The sequence below is a fragment of the Cryptomeria japonica genome, chromosome 4 (assembly GCF_030272615.1).
Source record: "Cryptomeria japonica chromosome 4, Sugi_1.0, whole genome shotgun sequence".
In the NCBI taxonomy this organism is placed as follows: domain Eukaryota; kingdom Viridiplantae; phylum Streptophyta; class Pinopsida; order Cupressales; family Cupressaceae; genus Cryptomeria; species Cryptomeria japonica.
The window spans coordinates 287,671,069-287,695,966 of record NC_081408.1 but is presented as its reverse complement, the minus strand read 5'-3'; the positions used below and the strand labels follow the sequence as shown (position 1 = coordinate 287,695,966).

At 34.1% G+C, this 24,898-nt stretch overlaps 3 protein-coding genes and 1 pseudogene across 3 annotated transcripts; all 4 read right to left on the bottom strand.

Moving 5' to 3' along the window:
* Positions 1-697: 697 nt before the first annotated feature.
* LOC131071706 (acidic endochitinase-like) lies at positions 698-1,701 on the bottom strand. The gene has a single exon (XM_059219803.1). It carries the CDS (start codon positions 1,699-1,701, stop codon positions 784-786), a length of 918 nt encoding a protein of 305 aa, XP_059075786.1. The 3' UTR covers positions 698-783.
* Positions 1,702-7,622: 5,921 nt separating this feature from the next.
* Positions 7,623-8,937, bottom strand: LOC131071723 (acidic endochitinase). The gene has a single exon (XM_058007667.2). The coding sequence runs from the start codon at positions 8,894-8,896 to the stop codon at positions 7,940-7,942; it is 957 nt and encodes a 318-aa protein (XP_057863650.2). The 5' UTR covers positions 8,897-8,937; the 3' UTR covers positions 7,623-7,939.
* A 3,982-nt stretch (positions 8,938-12,919) lies between these two features.
* On the bottom strand, positions 12,920-13,810 carry LOC131071707 (acidic endochitinase-like; annotated as a pseudogene).
* A 7,244-nt stretch (positions 13,811-21,054) lies between these two features.
* LOC131071708 (acidic endochitinase-like) lies at positions 21,055-22,070 on the bottom strand. Its single transcript, XM_058007655.2, has one exon. It carries the CDS (start codon positions 22,068-22,070, stop codon positions 21,180-21,182), a length of 891 nt encoding a protein of 296 aa, XP_057863638.2. The 3' UTR covers positions 21,055-21,179.
* Positions 22,071-24,898: the final 2,828 nt, after the last annotated feature.

Genomic DNA, 24,898 nt, shown 5'->3' with positions numbered 1-24,898 from the left:
CTTCAATCATTACTTCTAATTATCATTGTTGTGTTGCTACAATTTAACACATCCTATTGTTACATACTTGATTGGCGAACATATAATATTTTAATATTTATTTATATATCATCTTTATAGGTACCGAAGGAAAGTCAGCCAAGTAATATTCATAACCATGTCCCATGTTTTGGACTGAAAAGTTTAAATCCATGATTCTATATGAAGGATAGCCATTAAACCAAATCACCAAACCTCATCACAAAAACATCAAACATGTGGATGATTAATGGCCTTCATACAATTTCGTTCAAACCTCATCAACGATTGCCTTCCATAGTATGTTCTTCATACCTTTGACATCAACAATAATTTTAATGATTTCACCTTCAAAATGATATATAATTTTATTAAAACATTAGAAAAAAAAATAAAAATAAAAGGAGTCGTCTTTGATTTGTTTTCCTTATTGATTTTAAATAGTTTAGATGTTTGATTATATAGCTCTCATAATTTAGTAGGAAAAAAAAATAACTTAATACTTTTGAAATAATCAAATGCACTATGAAAATTAATAATCCAATCCACTATGAAAACTGAACTTGTAATTTTAATGGTAACGTACTTTTAATTTTACTACAGAAGACAAAATCTAATGCACCCAATTTTTCTTTTCAGCTCATTACGTGTAGGGAGCTCGTGGAAGCCATGAGCATTATTAAAACTCGAGTATTACCTATCTAAATACATCACACTCGAGTATTATTTAGCAAGACACACCATTACCTACGATCAAGTATGATATCAGACAGAACCTTTAATAGATGAGCTATATTGAGTCTGCTCGTCATAGAACTTGGACCACAGCATCACTCCCGCATACTTCGACGACTTCTTCAGCTGAGGCAGCACACTCGACTTCAGCGTAGCCGCGGGAACGAACCCACTACCTGCAGCGCTGCTGGACGCAGGAAGCCCAAGAAAGAAACTCGTCGTTTTGGGTATGGAATTTATCCACTGCTTCCACGAGCTAACCAGAGAAGCGCCTCCGTTGGCGTATTGGCAAGGGGGGTTATTGTAGAACTGAATCCAAACAAAGTCAAACAGACCCGTCTGCAGGGCGTTTCCGACATAGGCGTCTGGAAAAGGGCACTGCGGGGCGGCGCTGAGGAACACCTTTTTACCGCCGCGAGAGGAAAGCGCAGACACCGCTCTGGCGAGATCGTCCCAGTGCTCAGTCGTTGCCTCGATATCGAAGTCGATTCCGTCTAAAACAGCGTCGCCCAAAGGCCGTGACGAAGAACTCCCACCCAGGAAATTGTTCCACAGATAGTTCGCCACGTTGTGTGCATCTTGAGCAGAGGCGATAGAATAGCTTCCAGCGCCTCCTCCCAAGGAGAGAAACACCTTTATGTTTCTCCGCTGGCATGATTTTATTTCGGCGCTCAGCGATTTGCAACCGCCGGAGGAAGGGTCGCAGTGGCCCGCCAGATTGAGCTGCGGTGTTTGGCCGCTTCCAAAGACGGGGAGAAATGCGAGAATGACGAATTTGAAATTACCGGTGGCACAGGTTTGGGTAAGCGAGGCTTCGTTGCCATTTTGGCCCCAGTATATGGCTATGCTTCCTGCAGAAGCACTCCATACGATACAGGTGGCCAGAATAAGGGCAATCGCCGCAGCTCTCAGATTCATCTCCATTGTACTTGAAATGAAATGAGCCATGCTTCAATCCCTACTCGCAGTGCATATATATATATATATGTGTGTGTGTGTAACCGAAAGGTTTCTAGAAGGCTTTGGAGTCTATGGGTAGGTAAATAGACTGGAATGGTAATACTGTGATAACATCAAGATGAGCCGCCTCATACTATTGAGTTTTGCAAGTTTTGCTCAAATGATGAGGACTTACAGCGTACTTTCACTGAAAAAGAAGTCGATAACAACTTACCAGAGTTATTCGCAGAGTTGGCTTTTATTGATTTGTATTTTGTGTTCGTCAGTACGCCTGCGTAGGGCAATCAAATCAACAGAGAGTTGCCCCAAAACTTTAAAAAATAAAGTTGATGCGCACTAAGATAGACGAAGTCGCCATCGCCGTGTAGACTGGGCGTGATACGCCACGTATGGATCAATCGGGTTAGAGCCCTTCCTATTAAATTTATTTCATAATCTATTTGAAATGTTTTTCAAATTATAGGCACCCTTGAATGGAAGATTCGATCAATGGGACTTACATAATTCTTCGAGTTAATTAAAAAGGTTTATTTTTATTTTTATAATTGTGCAGTATATTTTTGTTAATGAAACAAAATGAAATTATTAGAATAATAAAATTTGTGTAGTTATTATTTTTATTCGGATTTGTATTTTTTCAAAATGGTTTGATACATTTACATAATAACAAAGAGTGTAATTTTCTATAATGTTAAACTCCTTCCTCTATGCTATTTACTTGTACACTTACACATATTTCTATGCATTTAACTTTTATCTTATTCATGCACACATGCATTCCAATACAATCCCTTTATCATTTAATTAAATTATCTTGATTTATATATTTATCTCTATGCATTTGTTGTCTAACATAATCTAAACCGAGTTATGACTTGGGCCATTTCTATGGGTGTAGGTTTGGCCCTATGACTATGAACTTGACCCTCAAAATTTTAAATTCAATATTGGTCATCTCCCATCTCTTACTTTCTTCATAAGGCTAGCTTAACACAAGTTTACCTGATTTGCTGATATGTGTTTATATTTAAATGGATTCAATTATATCCATTTATCATCCTTAGATTACTATCATTCATGTTTATTTAAAGAAACACTTTAGTTTTAAGCTCTAAAGCAAATGTAGATTTGCACATTCATCCTTAGATTGAATACATGGTTGAAATTTGTTTTCTTCTTTCTTTTACACCTATTTTAAGGGTGGACCTATGTAAACATATTCCCTTACATCATTAAAAAAAACATTCAAAGTTATTTTTAAATATAGCTAGTTTTCTATATCAAAAAGAGTTAGGCAAACACAAATAGACTACAAAATTATTTTTGTGTGTCCAAGACATTTTACAAGTGTAAATCTAACTCTCAATCATAAACTTGACCCCATATAGATATTCCAAGGAAAATTATAGATTAACATATCACCATTTTTAATTAGGGCATCTTGAGTTCAATGCGTGAACAAGAAAATTATTAATCTTCCTTTAACATGGAGCTAAGTAAATTTGTTTATCACAATTAGTTTATGAACATTAGCGTGTACTATTTCATAATATATTAGTTAATGGTATTAGTTTTTATTAATCTAAATTAATATGTTCTTATTTGTATGATTTTGATTAAATTAGCCTAGATTTAGCTTAAAGAACATTTATTTTCTTTTGGTTTTTGGAGAGCTCATCCATACTTATAACCTTTAGGGTTGACATTAGGGTTATACATTTTCTAATTTTAATAAATTATAAACCTTAGGGTTGACATGAGTGTTTTACATTTACTAATTTTAAGATAATGCAAATCTAATATTACTATGGTTTGATCATATATCTTAAACTTTGTGGGGCCAAAAAGTGAACAATTTTTTATGATTCTTCAAAACATGCTCACATACTCACATTCTTGAGAAAGAATAATGCATGCATGTTATAATGTGCATTCATTAAAGATTGTATGCATTTTCATAAAGCATGTATGTAATGCACATGCATTCTAGTTAATAGCCATTCAAATATCACCTTTTGATTTTGAGAATATTTAAATTTACTAATTCTAATGATCTACCAAACACATCTCTTACAAAAAGCATAAAAAATATATAAATGTAAAGTACACTTTCCATAAGTTCTTATATTTTAGTTTAAATTCTCAAAAAATAGCATTACAACATAAAACTCTACCTTATCTTTCTAGTCATATTTTAAAATTTGAATATATTTAGGTCTTGATGTCTAATTAATCTTAGTATTGTAATAACTTTTTTGTAAAAAAACATATGGATTATTTTTCTATGTACGTTTTGATCAACTTATTCAAATTAAAAAAAACAAAAGATTTTCACATTCTACATTTCATTTTATATACATTAATTTTTTTTTATTTTTTCATTCTTTTAATGGGGAATGCTTGTTTTTATGTTTTTTAGGATACATCCACTTTGAAAATTAATAAAAAATTATATATTGAAAAAAAGAAAAGGAAAAAAGCCTTAATACTCTATCTTTACTAACTTTCTACTCAATAGATCTATAAAATAATTCACAAAACTCAAAAATGATTGGTAAGAAGGGTGGCATAGAGGGTTCATAGGAACATACATTACACTATATTATTCATTTTACTACTATATCTTTCAAGATATCAACATTTTATGTCATATTTTTTCTTGTGAATGATTGAAATTCTCTAACCAACTCTCTTTGTTTGCTTTTAAGAACCTTTCTAAAATGATTTTCGTCATTTTTATTACCCATTATTATCTGAACTCTCTTTTCCCTTTACAATACCTAGTTGTTTGCATGAACAAACATCAAGTCACACAATTCATAGCCTAACATGAAAGATGCTCTAGTACCACTTAAATGTTCCTTTGTCAAAGATAAATAGAAATAATAAATTTGTAATATAAACAACATCTATTGAAAATGCTCTTTTCTTTTTGTGAATATTCAAACATTATTCTCACACTTATATGTGATTGTTAGAGAAAACAAAACCATGTGATCTACTCTTCACATGCCTAAAGGAACGTTGTCTCTAATGGTAATGATACAAATAGTTTGATTTGATAATTGTCCTAAGCGTTTCGATGTACAAACTACCTTATTCACGTGCTATGTTAGTATACACATGGTTGCAAAATTGCCAAGCAAATTGTTTCATAATTCCACGCCTTATCAACAACTTTGACATAGCAATATTTATTTCTTCATATTCATATTGGCTTCTCTTCTCATATTTAGAAAAATAATGTTTCAACTTAACAACAACATAATATCATTCATGCCTTTATCAACACATCATCGTGCCCAATATTATTTAAATGGCCAACAAAATACTCCACAAAGGTAATTCTTAAATGAAGATTTCAATACATAGTAACAACAATATTTAACTGCTCTGATGCAAAGTCAAAATAGTGGTAAGATATGCAAGATTACATAATTTCACAAGAAAATTAAATTGATAAATTGATGTATTATTTATTGGGATTGGTATTCTTCATATTGATATTACATTTCAATACAATGACTTTTAAAAGTTTTATTTTACCTATGAAAATTGCCTACAAAAATATAACTTCTCAACTAACCTACCTAATTAATTTATTTATTAATCTAAGTTATAATAATAGATGTAATGTCCAACACTTTGAAATTCCTTAGAGTTTATTTTTGACATTTGGATCATTGACTGATATTTCTTGGTGGCTTGTTGCTCATTTTTCTAATTGTTTCATCATATTTCTTTGGCGATCTCTCCAACTCGCATTGATGCTAAAGATAAAGATAAGGACACTAATCAAAGATGGAATGTTCTTGACATCACTTTGGTCCTCAGTGATGTGTGAGACAAGTTTAATGTCTGAGACCCTCAACTTCCTCTAGCTACTATTGCTCTCATTACTTAGTAACTTTGTTCTCTTTCTTCATGCTTTGTTTCACGTTTAAAACTCCATTTGACTCTTAGAATGTGATCATGTATCTATTGGTGTTGGAAATAAGTCACACTCAGACCGACAATGGATTGGTCCAAGAGGAGCCAATAGCTCAGTGGTAGAGCACTTCAACAGCATATGGAAGGTCCTAGGTTTGAGTCCTAGCTGGTCCATGTCTCAACATGGTATTAGAGCTAGGTCTAGGCTAGGAGCCCCAAGCACACGAGATGTGTGGCTTAAGGGGGGGTGTTGGTGTTGGAAATAAGCCACACCCGGACCGATGACTGGTTCAAGAGGGGTCAGTAGCTTTGTGGTAGAGCATTCCAGCAATTAATGGAAGGTCCTAGGTTTGAGTCCTAGCTCATCCATGTCTCAACATGGTATCAGAGCCAAGTCCAGGCTAGGAGCCCCAAGCACATGAGAGGTGTGGCTTAAGGGGGGGTGTTGGTGTTGGAAATAAGACACACCCGGACTGACGATGGACTGGTCCAAGAGGGGCCAATAGCTCAATGGTAGAGCACTCTAGCAGCATATGGAAGGTCCTAGGTTCAAGTCCTAGCTGGTCCATGTCTCAATAGTATCCACCCATCTTTTTTCTAATAATTAATAGAATGCTGACATTTATTCATTAAATTTTAAAAAAATCCTCTTAGACAAATTTTTTTTAAAAAAATCATATAGAGGAATAACCACGCCAACCAACCAACCCATGAAAATCAACATTCACTACTTCCCATTATTCCTCATTAAAGTGAGCTGCAGAATTTTTTTTACGGCCCATCCCAAATTGATTATGGGGCGTAACATGGAGTAGGGTATCTTTTAATAATAGTCTTCCTGTCATTCTCTTTGGCCTATAGAAGGCTTTTTTAATGTCTTTAAGATGAATTGTGATTAATGATTTGAATTCACACATTACGCATGTTGTGAACTTCAAAATAACTTTCACTATACAAACACTAAATTTATTGCCTTCTACTTTATGTCTTTATTGCCTTCTAAGTTTATTATCTTTCATTTTTACTAAAAGCAATAAGTACTCCCATAGCCAAGCAACAAAATGGAAATTGTTGGGAAACCAAGCAAACAAGAGAACATAAGAACTGAAGAGCATTATTTAAAACTCTAGAATTATCTACTTGCATTCTAATACAGGAGGCTCAAGCATATTTTAAGGGCACTTCCTGCAGCTCTGAAATTAACAATATTCATCTCTATTATAAGGTTCCAAAAACAAGCCTATATTTTTCACTAAAGCTATTTCTAAGGTTCCAAACACAAGCCTATATTTTCAAAATTTTAAAAATCAAATTTGGTTGATTGGATTTTCCTTTTCTAAGCTAACTAAACATACATTTTATGAACTTTGATGCATTTAGAGATATTTTGATGCATTCATTACTCATTGATTTATCGCCTTCTAATTTTTTTCTTTAATGCCTTTTAATTTTATTATCATTATTTAATCTATGTTACCAAAAATGAGAAACGTGAAACGTAACGGCAATGGTAAGCTAGAAAAACAAAATTTAAAAAGGTTGCATATAAGAAATGTGTGTAAAATAAATTTTAATTTTATTATAATAATATAATTATATGTACATAATAATATAATTAATTTTTAAAATATTAAATAATTTTTCTTTCAAATTAAATGACAATCAATTTAAATTTAATAATAACTATTCGATTATTATATATATATATATATATATATATATAAAATATTTAAAAATTATATAAATAAACTCTTATTTTATCCAACCTGACAATAACCTAATTCCAAGTTAAAGTAAGATTTGAAAAATAAATTGTAATAAACTGACAACTGCAAGATTTCATAAGATTCCCTAACTGCAAAAACTTTATCCTATCTTACTGTTAGAAATAGTTAAAACTGAAGAAAACATCCTAAAAATGGCAGAACTTAAAGTTATTTTAAACAAAAATAAAATAAAATTTGAAAGTTGGACTGCAACGGAAGAAATGTTCAGCAGACTTAGAAACGGCCGTTCTGAAACGGAAACCCCTTTTGAAACGTGCAACGGAGCCTTGCCGTCACGTTTCTGGCATCAGAGATTTTAACTAAAAGCTGCAAGTACTGCCATATATATCCAAGCAGCCAAACATAAATTGCTACGAAAACGAAGCCAACAAGAGAACATAAGTAGCAAAGAGCATTATTTAAACTCGAGTATTCTCTACTTACAGTCCAATACAGGAGGCTTGAGTATTATTTAACATGATATATACTATACTATACACCTGTAGCTCAAGTGACGAACATCTCTCATCTCAGACAGAATCTTTAATAGATGAGCTGTATTGAGTTTGCTCGTCATAGAACTTGAACCACAGCATTACTCCCGCATATTTGGACGACTTCTTGATCTGAGGCAGCACGTTCGTCTTCAGCGTAGCGGGGGCAATGAACCCACTACTTGCACCGGCGCTGGAAGCCGGAACTCCCAAAAAGAAACTCGTAGTTTTTGGTATGGAAGTGGTCCACTTGTTCCACGAGCTCACCAGATTGGAAGCGTCTCCTTTGCCGTATTCGCAAGGGGGATTGTTGTAGAACTGAATCCAAACGTAGTCAAAAAGCCCCGTCTGCAGGGCATTTCCCATAGAGGCGTCGGGATAAGGGCACTGCGGAGTAGCGCTGAGAAACACCTTTTTCCCGCCGCGAGAAGAAAGCGCGGACACAGCTTTGGCCAGGTCGTCCCAGTGCGCAGTCGTTGCCTCGATGTCAAAGTCGATTCCGTCTAAAACGGCGTCGCCCAGAGGCCGCGACGAAGAACTCCCGCCCAGGAAATTGTTCCACAGATAGTTCGCCACGTTCTGTGCATCTTGAGCAGAGGCGATGGAATAGCTTCCAGCGCCTCCTCCCAAGGACAGAAGCACCTTTATGTTTCTCTGTTGGCATGATTTTATTTCGCCGCTCAGTGATTTGCAGCCGCCAGAGGAAGGGTCGCAGTGGCCCGCCAGATTGAGCTGCGGTGTGCGGCCATTTCCAAACACGGGGAGAAATGCGAGAATGACGTATTTGAAGTTACCTGCGGCGCAGGTTTGGGTAAGAGAGGCTTCTCCGCCGTTTTGGCCCCAGTATATGGCTATGCTTCCGGCTGCAGAGGCCCTCCAGATGGTACAGGTTGCAAGAATAAGAGCAATTGCAGCAGCTCTCAAATTAACCTTATTCATCTCCATTATACTTGGAATGAATTGAGCAGTGCTTCGACCCTGCCCAAATAACATTTGTGGAAGTCTTTGGATTCCAGGGGTGGATAAAAATACTTTTTGGCTGGGGAGGTAACATCTATACTAGCTCTAAAAGAGAAGCACTTTACGTGGATTATTGCAATTTGGACAGGAGTTTGGTGACAGACCACACATATCAAGGAAGCTTAACAACTTGTAAGAAAGTGGACAGGACTTTGGTGACAGACCACACATGTCAATCGGATTTGGGATGACCACTTTTTAGAATGTCGAAGTTTTCTTATAAGACTGTGAGGAGATTTCATCTGTCACTTGAAATACATGGTAAAATCTACTGCCAACTTTTTGGGAACCACCCCCCACCCACTCATATGGAAATTCATGTGAATTGTTTGTCAAAATGGCTGTACCCTGGGGGCTGGGATATAAGATTGCCTAAGTTTTGGGTAGTTGATAGTTTTTTATTTCTTATCATTGTATATTTGAAAATCAGTTTATTTGTTTGTTCTAGAAGTGGGATTTACGTTATATGTTTCTATATAATATTATGTTTTTAATAAAAATGAAATATTGGCATTTGTACAAAAACGAGGTGCAATGGTTATACTGATAGTAAAATATATTTTGAATAATATATTAGAAGATACAAAATAACTTGTGCACATTCTATACAATTCAAACAAAACAATGATGATGGAAGATAAATAAATAAAAAAATTTAAATAAAAATGAATTATTTTGGTCAATCATAGAGTTGTTCCATGTTTATGGTATGTAATAACAAAGAAACATCTATAAAAAAATTTCCATTTCAACATTTGATTAATTAAATAGTTTCCTAGCATGTGAATTTTCCTTCTAGCATCTTTTGTGTTGTTAAGAAAACTTATCAAATCGGTAGGTCAAAGAGAAATGGTAAATTGTAAACCTCAAACCTTAACTATAAATGTGAAACCTTCACATATAAATCCTAACAAATAAATAAATTAAAATAGTTGAATCCAAATCCATAGATTCATACACCACAAATCTTATATTCAAAACATAAAAAACATAAATTATAAATTTAAATATATTTGATTCTCACTCTTAAACTATACCATATTACTCCAACTTATAATTCCCACATTTTGATATACCTATATCTTTTATTGAATAAACAAGCCTTCGTTAATAAATTGTTTTGACAAACACAAAAATTTCGTTTCAGATGGTTTTAATAGATTTAAAGGAGAGAACATTTGAATTGTCTAAGGTTTCCCTTGCCGACACACATGTATTTTTTTTTTTTCATTGTCCTAATTTTCTTTAATATGTTCATCATTTTTTAAATTTGGAGATTTGATTGGAATTGATTTGCACCCACAAATTCTAAATGATACATCAGATTTTAACGATATTTTTTTTTGTTGTCTCTGCATGCAACTTAACTACTTATAGCTATTGTTTTGGCTTCTAGTAGCAGCAATGCATGTTGAAAGATCAATTATGCATGCAAGGGTAAAAATGTACACATTTCAAAGTGTCGCACAATACCTTCTTAAAGATGCCCCAATAATCATGCACTTAAAATTGCCAAAACTTATGTACAAATGCCCTAGTAGTCGTGCACTATGCGTACCTATAAATGTACACAAATGAACCAATTATGATCCAAAAATGCTGAAAAATGGGCAGCCATTGGTGCATGTGAAATTTTTTAATGGCCTTTTAGATTCCTTTGTTTTTTGTTTCTTTAATGTTAGTAATTGGGGGGTTGGGTGTGCAAAGAGTGAACGGTTATTGGAACATGGATTGTAACTAGTACTCTTCCCCTAGGTAAGGTGGAGGAAATTTTATAGGATCAAAATCCAAATCCTCATATGACATATTCTTCAAACATAAATGACCATAGAACTATAGAAAATAAAAGGTAGCATGTTTAGCTTTAGCTCCTTGTTCAAGTTAATGGAATCTACTCTTTGACAAATAAACTATATGAATTGCATATTCTATACACCTAAAAATGGTCTAAATATAATTAATTAAATAAGCAATTATTTAATTAATCCCCCTTCCTAATTTAATTAAATTCATTAGCAATTTGATTAAATTCCCCCATTCATCTACTTATTAATAAATCTAAGGATTTATTTAATAGGTTCATTTCAATAGTCCCCTTTGATTAATTAATCCAAATTAATTAATCATCCCCCCATTTTAATTCATTCCTTCTAATCCCCTAATTAATTAAAACAAATCAATTTATGAGTTGTTGAAAGTTAATTAGCCTTTTTTTATTATTTGAATTTTTAAATTCAAATTACCCACATGCCTCCTAACTTCTAACCACCTAACCTAACCATCCCCTAACCTAACCCATTCCACCTAACCCTGGGTTTAACTAACCCTATCCTATCTTGCACATCCTAACCTCCCTATCCTAACCTCTTATGTTGTGGATGTTCTCTCCTTGAGACACATGGCACTTATGCCACATGTCTCCTCCCTTGGAAACTTTCCCTCTTATGAGCAAGGATCCTTGACACTTCTCACCACAGGGATGAAAAGTGTCCCTCCCTCCAACCTCCTCCAATTTCACCCTTGATATCTTCAGACTCAATCTTGACCATTGATTCTTGCCACCTCACCCCTAGCCTTGGAAATCCTATAAATATCCCCCATTTTGGAGCACAAAGGATCCCATCTCATATCATCTTAGGCATTGTTACTATAGACACATCCCATCTCATATCATTGTAGGCATTGTTATTATAGGCAATTGCATCTAAGATCTAACTTAATTTGATCATTTTCTAGCATAATTGTTGAATCATGTAGCTTAATCAATCTCCTTTCTAGCTTAATCGCGTCATCATCATAGCTTAATTAGACTCTTGGATCAATCTAGCATAATCAATCTCATCTAGCTTGCATATCATATCATTTCAAATCCTCCATCTAGGTGTAGTCAAGTCACTAGGATTACTTATCCAGATCTAAAAGCAAATCCACACTCGCATCTCTTAGGAGGCGATAGGTCGCTTTGTCATGGTTTATCTTTCATTTTATTTCAATTTGCTAACCATGCTTGTAATGATCTATTGAGTGTTTGTGTTGCAGCTGTAGGTACCCTACTTCACAAACTTGACATTCTGGCGCCCACCGTGGGGCAGGAAATCTAATTTCTTGGCCTCTCTCATCATCAAATCTTCAATCTCACGGGTTTTTGGTTGGGCCTGTTTTAGAATCTCGTACGAGTGCCTTTACAGTACCATACGAGTTTCTTTGTGCACTCATACGGGCATGTGAGAATACTTGTACAAGTTTCTGCTTCTACATTTTAGGGTTTTTATGCTTCAATTTGGTTATTACTAATGCAAACCTTGGTCTGTTTGTGAGTTTTCTGGAAGCCTAACTGATTTTTGCAGGATGATTGTCGAAGATTACGTTGCCAAAGCTTCATTTCATCAAAACAACATTACTACTAACATATTTGTTTTGCAGGTTGCCTAAGAGAACTCAACCAAGACTTTGTGTATTCTTAAGTTTTCCAGGCACACTTATATTGCTAATGGTAAATGAATATCTTATTTTCTATGTCTGAGAAGTTGTCTGAACTACCCTTGTTTCAATAAGTGGTACCTTTAATATATAAAAATAGCTCTTTATGTAGATTAATCAATGCCTTCAAACAATATAATATTAATATGCCTTTCAAAAAGAAATCTTATTAATTTTTAAATAGTTTACATGTTTGTTTATATGCCTATCTTATTAATTTTTAAATAGTTTACATGTTTGTTTATATGCCTTCAAAAAAATTCAATCCACCATAAAATCCGAACTTTTAATTTTAATGGTAGCGTACTTTAAACTTTACTCCTGAGGACAAAAACTAATGCACCCTTTTTTTTCCAGCTATGATTTCAATTCCAAATTCCAAATTCCACACCATTACATATAGGGAGCTCGTGGAAGCCATAAGCATTATTAAAACTCGATTACTACCCATCTAAATACATCAAGCTCGAGTATTATTTAACAAGACACACCATTCACCTACGATCATCTCTGATATCAGACAGAACCTTTAATAGATGAGCTATATTGAGTCTTCTCGTCATAGAACTTGGACCACAGCATTACTCCCGCATATTTCGATGACTTCTTCAGCTGAGGCAGCATATTTGACTTCAGCGTAGCGGCGGGAACAAATCCACTACCTGCAGCGCTGTTGGACGCAGGAATCCCCAGAAAGAAACTGGTCGTTTTGGGTATGGAACTTATCCACTTCTTCCACGAGCTAACCAAAGAATCGCCTCCGTTGGCGTACTGGCAAGGGGGGTTATTGTAGAACTGAATCCAAACAAAGTTAAAAAGCTCCGTCTGCAGAGCCTTTCCCACATAGGCGTCAGGAAAAGGACATTGCGGAGCAGCACTGAGGAACACCTTTTTGCCGCCGCGAGAGGAAAGCGCAGACACCGCTCTGGCCAGATCGTCCCAGTGCTCAGTCGTTGCCTCGATGTCGAAGTCGATCCCGTCTAAAACGGCGTCGCCCAGAGGCCGCGACGAAGAACTCCAGCCCAGGAAATTGTTCCACAGATAGTTCGCAACGTTCTGTGCATCTTGAGCAGAGGCGTTTGAATAGCTTCCAGCGCCTCCTCCCAAGGACAGAAACACCTTTATGTTTTTCTGTTGGCATGATTTTATTTCGGTGCTCAGTGATTTGCAGCCGCCGGAGGAAGGGTCGCAGTGGCCCGCCGGATTTAGCTGCGGTGTTTGGCCATTTCTAAAGACGGGGAGAAATGCGAGAATGACGTATTTGAAGTTACCGGTGGCACAGGTTTGGGTAAGAGAAGCTTCGTTGCCATTTTGGCCCTAGCATATGGCTATGCTTCCCGCTGCAGAAGCACTCCATACGATACAGGTGGCCAGAATAAGGGCAATTGCCGCAGCTCTCAAATTCATCTCCATTGTACTTGAAATGAAATGAGCCATGCTTCAATCCCTACTTGTAGTGCATATCTATAGGTGTAGCTGAAAGGCTTCTGGAAGGCTTTGGAATCTATGGGTAGGTAAATAAATGGATATCAGTCTTTTGGACTGGAATGTTAGTGTGATAAAATCAAGAGCGGTACGAAAAATTCGTTGCAAAAACGTGGTTTCCCACTACAATTCAAAGGAGATAGTTCTTGTTTTAGTTTAAAATTATTCGGTTTTGGAAGTCTTTCCTCAAATGATTTATAGCGTACTTTCAGTGAAAAATAAGTTGATACGACTTACCAAAATTATTCGCAGGGTTGGATTTTATTGTTTGTATTTTATGTTTGTGTCAGTGCGCCTGCGTAAGGTAATCAAATAAAGAGAGACTTGCCCCAAAATTCCTCAGGAAAGTAGGCAGTTTCCTGCTACAATTCAACGGAGATGGTTCTCGTTTTAGTTTAAAATTATTTGGTTTTGCAAGTTTTCCTTAAATGATGAGGAGTACATTCACTGAAAATTATGTTGATACGACTTACCAAAGTTATTCAGAGAGTTGGATTTTATTGTTTCAGTAGGGTAATCAAATCAACAGAGAGTTGCCCCCAAAGCTTGAAAAAAATAAAGGTTGATGCGCACTACGATAAACGTAAGTCGCCATTGCCTTGTGGACCGGCCGTAAATTCGCTATGCGCGCGGGTCCCGCCACCGATGGAGCAATCGGATTTGAGCTCCTTTACTTAAACTTATATCATAATCTATTTGAAATGTTTTCTTAAAATATGTGCACCCTTGAACGGAAAATTCAATCTAAATGGGAGTAGTTTTTGTTTAATTTTTATAATTGTGTGAGTTAAATACAAAAGGTTCATAATATATTTAGCATTTATTTGGTTATTTTTATAATTCAATCTAAATGGGAGTTATTCAAAAAAAGGCTCACAATATATTTCGTTTTTATTGAATTTTAATAATTGTGAGTTAAATATAAAAGGTTCATAGTATATTTAACATTTTTTTAATTTTTTTTTATAAGTAGTGTATTTTTGTTGATGAAACTGTATTATATTATTATAATAGTGAAATTTGTAAAGTCGTTATTTTTATCAATTGATATTGTATTCCTTTTTTATCAAACAAAGCTGACATAAAAATGTACATAAAGAATAGCAGTTCAAGAATGGAGCTGCAAATAAAAAGAGGAGCAACAAACAACCTAAAGGAACACTAACAATATAGAACCAATAAGAATAGGAACAAAAAACAACCTAAAGGAACACTAATAATAAAAATGCAATAAGAAGAGGAACAACAACCAACCTAAAAGAACAGTAACAATACAAAACCACTGTCATAAACAACCAAAACACGTATGAGTTTATAAATTATATTAAAATTTTGAAAATATAATTTTAAGGCTTGTTGATGCAGCCATGTTCCGGAGGACCCTTAAAGAGAACAATCTAGATCATGCAGCAAGAGAAATACAATGGAAGCAACAACACAAAAAGTATAAAATGCAAGGATAAACATCCACAATATCATAAATTCGTTATAGATTAGCTGGCAACATGCAGGCAAACATACAGGCTTACAAACCTTATTACAGCTTACATTCTAGAAATAATCCATCCGGACCTCCAGAGGAGTTCAAAATACAAATCATGAATCTAAATTATCATCTATCTTCACTTCTCCCCCTAAAATCCAAATACAAAAATATATATACATAGCATCTGGAACACATCCGGGTCGGCCACAAAAGATTACATTCTCCAAGACAAGAAAATGAAATGTGTAAAATAGGTCAAACTCAAAATGTGAAGGTCTCCTCCACCAAAGACAATAATGAAGTGTGGACCACCAAGGAAGGTCGGTTAGGCACTCAAGAACATCGAGTGAAGTGCCAATTAGATCCATAAACCCAAAAATCACTCCGAAAAAAGAAGAAATCTCTAACTAGTCGTTAAGCTCAAAACTATTCTAGGAACCAAGAAATAGATAATATGGAAGGAACAATTTGCCAAAAAAAGATCCAAATGAATTGGAGATCTAGAATAAGGAAAAAAAAACCACATCGCGAAGCCAAAAATCCGATCTCCGATGAAAAAGGAACAAATTTCGGAGAGTGCCGAAAGAAACACAGAACTACAACATAGATCTAAACAAAGAGAGGAAATATTTCTTTAGAATGAGAAAAGAATCCCTCTTTTTGAAAAATTTCCAAATTATAAATAAACTTTCACCCAAAAATCTCTTTTAGGGCACAAATTCACTTTTTTTATGGAAATTGAAAATCTATTTTTATTAAAAACATTTACATGACTTATATTTAACAATTCTATTATTTTTTTAAAACACCATAAGCCTTCAGATATTTTAGTTACTAAAAAGTAAAAAATAACTTTCTTTCCTTTTTAAAAAAAGCAAACAAATACTCAAGACATAAAATAAATTCCACTAATAAATCAACAATCAATTTAACTAAAAAATTAAGAATAATTGATTAACTATTTAACCACAAAAGTTCTCTTAATAATTTATTCTTAATTTAATTTAATAAAAACAATACACATTAATTATTAATAACTATAAGGTATTAATAATTAATTTCACATTAACTAACACTAGAAGAGAATTAATAAAGCCACAAAACACATAACATGCAAACTCTACTAAACAAAGAAGAGACATGACCCACATACCAACATCAGAAAGGTGGCCTACTTGGCGATCCGATGAGGTTGACAAATGACTGACAACACTCACAATCGAGCAAGGCTAGGGATGACATTTAGGACCTTGAAACTATCTCCTCCACTTCCATCGGGTTAATTAGGTACACTCAGAGTTGTGGATCCAGATGGAGTCGGTACCTTGTACCTGCAATTCTTGTATCATCGAACCACACATACATATATATACACAACCATGGTAAACACATCGGTGAAGGAGAATCGTGACTTTCCATGTCTCACCGAAGTGAGTGATGAGAAATAATCTCCTCACATCCCATACACTTTCCACACTTACATGATGGCAGATACATAGTGCAACTCACACATGAAGTAAATCTGTTAGTCCATCGTTAGTAACACGTGAATAAAATTAACATTTCATCATTTATAAAATACAATGTATAAGCAAAATTAACATCTAGGCAAATTCATAAGAAATTGTGCCTAATCAACATCTACTCCTCAATAAGCAATAATGCATAATCACATCCACTAAATCACACTCCAAAGTATAATAACTGAATAAAAACATCACAACATAATGTGTCAACCATCCACGTAAGCCACTAAAAAGTCAACCATGGTCAATGAGGTCAAAAAGAATCTGATTAAGGAAGGGGTATTACATATAGTTTCAAATTTAGATGAATATTTAGAATATTACAAATAGATATGTAATAAAAACAAAACACCATAACACTGTGATTATGTGGGAAAAAACTACACTCCAAAATACCCATCTCAATTACATTATACAACAACAACAATAGCAACAACATAATATTAGAGCTATTATCTTCGAGAGATCTCAAAAAAAAAAGATTCCTGAATAATTATGGTAGCATAATAGTATGTATGAAATTAATCAACTGTACTACAAAAATACTCAAACATAGACATGTATATATAGACCATCAATTTGGATGCCCAAATCTACCATGTGACATCATTACATTCACTACATGTATACAATTGCAAAAGGAAGAACATGCATTGGTCCAAACTTCACTTGATAATCTCACTCTAAAAGACACTCAACATGTAAAGTGTTTTTCATAACTATCAAGTTAATAATTAGTCTCCTTAACATGAAAGGCATAATTATCTTTGCAAAAATATTCATATTCACATGAAAGATGCTTACAACATACAAAAATAGTAGTTGTCAATTTTGATCACACTTGTACATGTAAAAATTGCAACTTGCTAATTGTAACAATATGCACATAAAAAATTCATCTTTCTAAATGTAATTGCATCTCCAAAATCACTGACATTCTATGAAAACTCAAACATGAAATAGAAAGTTCCTTTTTGCAACAACTCCACCTACAATAGAAACTTTCCAACTTGACTCCTTATTGACAAGAGTGTAGAGGTGGTGATTTGCTACCCTCAAGATGGCAAGATCTCAAGGAACAAATCAGCCTTCACTACCTCACTTAAATAGCGCTCTAGAGTAAGCAAGGGAGATCAACAATAGGAATGGAATGGAAACTACACTAAATAGAAATAGACATCACTGAATAAGTACAAAGGAATTTGAAATGATAGAAAAAAGAATTTTAACTGTGGAAAATGAAATCTAATTATATACAAGTTTTACCATCAATCTGATAAAGCCTTAGTCTTAGATGGTAGTGCTTTGTGGAGATGTTTGCACACCACACTATCATATGTATGGCTATAGAACACAAAACACCAGAAATCACGCAAAACTAGATCCATTCTCCTTGAACCTATTTGTTGCCTAAACACACTTAGGAAGGGGAAAATGTTGGAGTTGTATAGGGGGTTTCCTCAATCAAGCCCCTATTTTAGTGTGTCCACCTCCATAGACAACTAGATAGATAGATTGGAAAAAATTATTAAATAGATAGCGTAATAGAAATAAACCCTGCTTAATATAGGAAAACCCCTATTAAAAGAGATACAATGATAAAATGGATGCACTTGAATTGGCAGAGAGCTCCCGATGAATCTCATCAAGTGAACAATAACATATGCTTCTCAAAGAGTTCACATCGAGTCATAGAAAACTATGAATGACTCCTAATGTAGTGCTTCCTTTTTCAATTACTTTGCTAATAACCATCACATGCAATGGCACTAAGAGATATATGAGAAACTTGTAGATCTACATCCTCTAGGGTCCAATAAAATATTTGTATAGCTAGCTGCATCCAAAGAAGCACCAAAATATGATTCCCACAAAAAGGATTACACCCAAAAATTCAATACCTACCATGAAATAAAAAAATGAATGACTATTCATCCAAGGCTATAGACTATACTAATTCATATGGATTACTTGTGATTTCAAGAAAATAATCCGCTTCATTGTTCTTATATAACCTAGTCAATAGCCACAATTGGAATGATTTCTAAACAACTTCACGCAATATAATATGGCCAATGATGTTTCGGCCAATAAGAAAGATTGAATATCATGTGTTTTCTACCAAACAATAGACAAAACCACAATATATTCAATATTGAACTCATGGATTTTAATATTAATTTTTAAATAAAGTTCCTTTGAAATATTACTTCTCAATGATAATAAATTGTCACTAAAATACATGCCAAAATATACAAATATTGAAAATAAATATTTTTCTAGATTATTAACTTCTAATACCCTTGATAATAAACTTCCGCTACAATTCATGCCAGGTATATTCAAATACTAGAAATAAATATTCAACTTCTTTCAATTAAGAGCTCTCAAATATCTGTCAATATTGACTGTATGAATACTATAAATCTCGTTTATTGGTCCAATTGAAGAATCTGCCTCGAAATCTTCTAGTGCCATCTAGGTTGGCTCTTAAACTGATGAAAATGGTATTCCTAGCTCTGATTCTAAGAACAAAATTTGAGAAAACTCTCAAATTAGTCAAACAATATTATTAATCCCAATCATGCCTTTCATCATTTCCTAAAGTCTATTTTATAATAATCATTTTTAGTTTCTTTCCCGTACCACCTTAATATTGACCTTTTTAATTTCATTTGCTAAAAATATTAAATAAGCTTAATTCATTTTTCTAGACTTTAGAAGTTAATTTACTTTTTAAATCTATGAGAAATGGGGCATTACACCAATCCCCACAGCTACACACCAAATCAAGATACAACAGTCTCTTTAATATCAAGTACCAACCTCTCCAATATGAGACACCAACCTCTAACTCAAAAAAGTACCACCTTTAGTATATTGCTTCTTCAATGGATGACAAATACTACAATCTCATTAATTTAATCATTCCATGATTCCTTTCATTTACCAAAACATAAATTCATTTGTATGATCACACAAGCTCACATATGCTCTCCACGTACATATCCTTCATAAATCTCTTGCATAAAATACATACTATTTTCTCCACACATGATCTCTTTAAGTATTCTCTCTATATATGTTCTATTTACTTCATTGTTCCACTCAAATCATGCATATTCTTCCCTTTCGACAACGATTGTTTGACACAACCAAAAAATGGTTGTTTGCGATATAAAACATGTTTTTTGCCGTCAAAACATAAAATAGAAGATTTTGTCACATCTCTAGTAATATAGTTAATGCACACCTCTTTGTTACCACTTGATTGTTGTCCTTATTAATTGCTACCCTTATTTAAATAAGCTCTCCCTTTAATATATGTGCATGGCTCCTCCTTTAGATTAATCATTGCCTTCAAACAATATACTATTAATATGCATTCATCCTTTTATTTGGACAATTAATCTTACTTTTGTAAAACTTTAACTTTTCTTAACAAAATTTTATTTAAGTTTGATTTGTCTTTGTTCATTTCTTGAATGTTTTTAATAATATTTATGATTACTTTAACGATTACTTCTACAAATGAATGCCCTTGAGGCTGAGGTCACTGAGACCCTCAAAACCCTTATGTAACTGGGTCTATGTTGTTTTCTATTTTCTGGTTGTTGGTTCTGTCTGTGTCTGGGTTTGGTGTCCTTGCTGTCCTTTTGTGCATGGTTGGGCTTTTGTTGTCTCTTTGGTTGTTGTTTCTTATGCTTATCCATGCAGCCCGTTTTGTTTTGGATGTTTATATCTGATTCTCTACCTCTTAGCATCATTTTGTATAAGGTTTCAGGGGCCCTTCAAAACTCATTTTTACCTTAATCCAAAATGATTACTTCTACAAATGACTAATTCTCTTTTATGTATTAATAGTTTGATCCAATCAAAAACTCGTATGTGCTTGATTTGAATATGCTGATGTTAACTATTCCATCAATTTTGCTACTATAATATATCTATTCCATCAAAGTTGCTAGTATAATATATAAAAAATGAACTTAAGTTGCTAGTATAATATATAAAAAAAGAACTTAAGTTGCTACTATAATATATAAAAACAACTTATAATTTTAGTGGAAACGCACTTTTAACTTTACTCGAGAGGACAAAACCTAACGCACCCAATTTTTCATTTCAGCTTTGATTTCAATTACAAATTCCACCATTACATGAAGGGAGCTCGTGGAAGCCATGAGCATTATTAAAACTCGAGTACTACCCATCTAAATACATCAGACTCGAGTATTATTTAACGAGACACACCGTTCACCTAGGATCATCTCTGATATCAGACAGAACCTTTAATAGATGAGCTATATTGAGTCTGCTCATCATAGAACTTGGACCACAGCATTACTCCCGCATAATTTGACGACTTCTTCAGCTGAGGCAGCACATTCGACTTCAGCGTAGCGGCGGGAATGAAGCCACTACCTGCAGCGCTGCTGGACGCAGGAAGCCCCAGAAAGAAACTCGTCGTTTTGGGTATGGAACTTATCCACTGCTTCCATGAGCTAACCAGAGAAGAGCCTCCGTTGGCGTATTGGCAAGGGGGGTTATTGTAGAACTGAATCCAAACAAAGTCAAAAAGCCCAGTCTGCAGAGCCTCTCCCACATAGGCGTCGGGAAAAGGACATTGAGGAGCGGCGCTGAGGAACACCTTTTTGCCGCCGCGAGAGGAAAGCGCAGACACCGCTCTGGCGAGATCGTCCCAGTGCTCAGTCGTTGCCTCGATATCGAAGTCGATCCCGTCTAAAACGGCGTCGCCCAGAGGCCGCGACGAAGAACTCCCGCCCAGGAAATTGTTCCACAGATAGTTTGCCACGTTGTGTGCATCTTGGGCAGAGGCGATGGAATAGCTTCCAGCGCCTCCTCCCAAGGACAGAAACACCTTTATGTTTTTCTGTTGGCATGATTTTATTTCGGCGCTCAGTGATTTGCAGCCGCCGGAGGAAGGGTCGCAGTGGCCCGCCAGATTTAGCTGCGGTGTTTGGCCGTTTCCAAAGACAGGGAGAAATGCGAGAATGACGTATTTGAAGTTACCCGTGGCGCAGGTTTGGGTAAGAGAAGCTTCGTTGCCATTTTGGCCCCAGTATATGGCTATGCTTCCCGCTGCAGAAGCACTCCATACGATACAGGTGGGCAGAATAAGGGCAATTGCCGCAGCTCTCAAATTCATCTCCATTGTACTTGAAATGAAATGAGCCATGCTTCAATCCCTACACGCAGTGCATATATATATGTTTAGCCGAAAGGTTTCTAGAAGGCTTTGGAATCTATGGGTAGGTAAATAAATGGATAATAAGTCTTTTTGACTGCAATGGTAGTACTGTGATAACATCAAGACTAGTACAGAAAATTCATTGCGAAAGTAAGCGTTTTGTAAACATAGCTACGCGGTTTCCCACAACAATCTAAGTTTTCCATGTTTTCATACTAGGTATTTAGTTTGGTGAGTTTTCCTCAAATGATGAGGCGTACTTTCAGTGAAAAATAAGTTGATACGACTTACCAAAGTTATTCGCAGCGTTGGATTTTATTGTTTGTATTTTATGTTCGTCAGTAGGGTAATGAAATCAACAGAGAGTTGCCCCCAAAACCTTTAAAAATAAAGTTGATGCGCATTCAGATAAAACGAAGTCGCCATCGCCGTGTAGACTGGGAGTGATACGCCACCCATGGATCAATCGGATTAGAACCCCTCCTCTTGAATTTATTTCATAATCTATTTCTGGAAATATTTAATTTAAAAAATACTAATTTTAATTAGCTTTCCCAATCAAAAGTTGTGGTCATGGGAAGTAAATTTTCTCATATTAAAAATGTACTTGAGCATCTATGTGAAAAGAAACTAGGTGCACAACAAAAGTGGCTTCATACATCAATCCATTCAAGAGAGTGATTGCAAAAGAAAATATTAAACACCTTTACAATTTCAAATTTAGATGAACATTTAGAATATCACAAACAAGTATGCAATAAGCACAAAACATCATAACATCATGATAATGAGCTATTATCTTCAAGAGATCTCACAAAACAACATGATTCTAGAGTAATTTTGGTAGCATATTAGTATTAGATTCATGAAATTTCCGTAGTCCATAATGATCTACCTGTTATTCTTCTGAATTCAACCGTGCAGATTTAGTTGTTGCCATAACAACTAAATCTACATGGCTGAATCCAAAGAATAACAAGCAAAGCATAGGAGTATGTCTAGAATTAAATAACTACACTACAAAATACTCAAACATAGACATATGCATAAACCATCAAATTCAATGACCAAATCTACGATGTGTCATCATTCCATTCACTACATGCATACAATTATAGAAGGAAGAACATGCATTGGTCCAAACGTCACTTAATAATCTACTCTAAAAAATACTCAACATGTAAAATGTTTCTCTAACTCTCAAGCTAATAAATTAGTCTCCTTAGCATGAAAGCAAGCTTGGAATTTAGTAGTCCAAATGGTCATATATTTAGTCTTAGACTCTATATTGCAACCATAAAATTTACTAAACTGTATAGACTTACATGGTATATTTGACATTTTAAATTACTAGTAAGCTGTAAAAAATAATTATATATAAATATAGTATAGTATTCTAATTTATAATAATAATATATATCAATTTATAATATTTATTATAAAATATAATTTGTTTCGGAATATTTTTGAAGTTTCTAATTTTTAGGATAACATCTAATTAGAAGCTTGGTTAATATAAATTTTAAAATGTTTTTAATAAGATAGTTTAAATATTTTCTAATATAAATTTTAAAACTTACTTATAAGAGGCACACTTAAGATATTGATAGTTATCATCATATAATATCAATATATATATGATTTTATGATGTTTATGTTTTAAAGTTAAATTAAATATTAATTAGAACCTTATTAAAATAAAATATAAGTATTTTTAATATTTAATAGATTTTTAATAAGATTGTCAATATTTTTTAATATGAATTTAGAAACATATTTGGTTGCAATTTTAAGTAGTTTTTTTCATATTTAATATGTATGACAATATGATTGATAAACTAATAAACAATTTAATCATAGAAGATGTTATATTAATTCTTATAAATTAATTTATTTTTGTAATTTATATTTTCCTTAAAATGTCAAATGAAATGTATTCAAATCACCAAATCATTATAGAATTTTAATATAAAAGATAGGGGTGACTTGAAAGGCATAAATATCCTTGGAAAAAATTTCCTATTCACATACAAGGTGTTTACAACATACAATGTTAATAGTTGTATTTTAATCACACTTACACATATAAAACTTGCAACTTTCTAATTGTAACAACATGTGCACATGAAAAATCCATCTTTCTAAATGTACTTGTATCTTTAAAGCACCCACATTCCATGGAAACTCAAACATGAAATAGAAATTTCCTTTATGCAACAACTCCACCTATAATATTGACTTTCCAACTTGACTCCTCGTAGAAAATAGAAACTATAAGTTGTAACTCACAATGCAACATAAGATCACTATCAAAATTGACTCTAGTCAACTAACACAAAGTGAGATAGCTTCCTCCTAAAATATAGGAATCTGGTCACCATGTCACTTCATATGTTCGAAGATACTTTAACTTTCCATTCCAACAAGCACGCCATCATATGTAGAAATAAATAAATTATGTAAGAAAACAATATTTAAGATAAATTAAATAAATAATTACTTGTGGGGATTTCCAAAGGTTGAGACACCTTAATCCCAATAATATGAAGCATAAAAGAGTTGCAAGGGGGAGTTACACTTGTTGACTAACTTTAACTTTGTAAGGGGAGGGATCTTTTATTTGACATATGGAGTTTCCAATTTAGTGAGCTTAGTGGATTATGATGATTTGATGAACATATGACAAGTGAAAGTAATGTGTTTTCTAACTTGTAGACTAATCTTTAAATTTGGGCATTAGATTTTAACTAAGTATTGAGCACAATGTTTTAAATGTTATTATCTTA

Bases quoted from the DNA above. Each gene is read 5' to 3' on its own strand.
- LOC131071706 (XM_059219803.1), bottom strand. From the start codon at position 1,701: ATGGCTCATTTCATTTCAAGTACAATGGAGATGAATCTGAGAGCTGCG.
- LOC131071723 (XM_058007667.2), bottom strand. From the start codon at position 8,896: ATGTTATTTGGGCAGGGTCGAAGCACTGCTCAATTCATTCCAAGTATA.
- LOC131071708 (XM_058007655.2), bottom strand. From the start codon at position 22,070: ATGAATTTGAGAGCTGCGGCAATTGCCCTTATTCTGCCCACCTGTATC.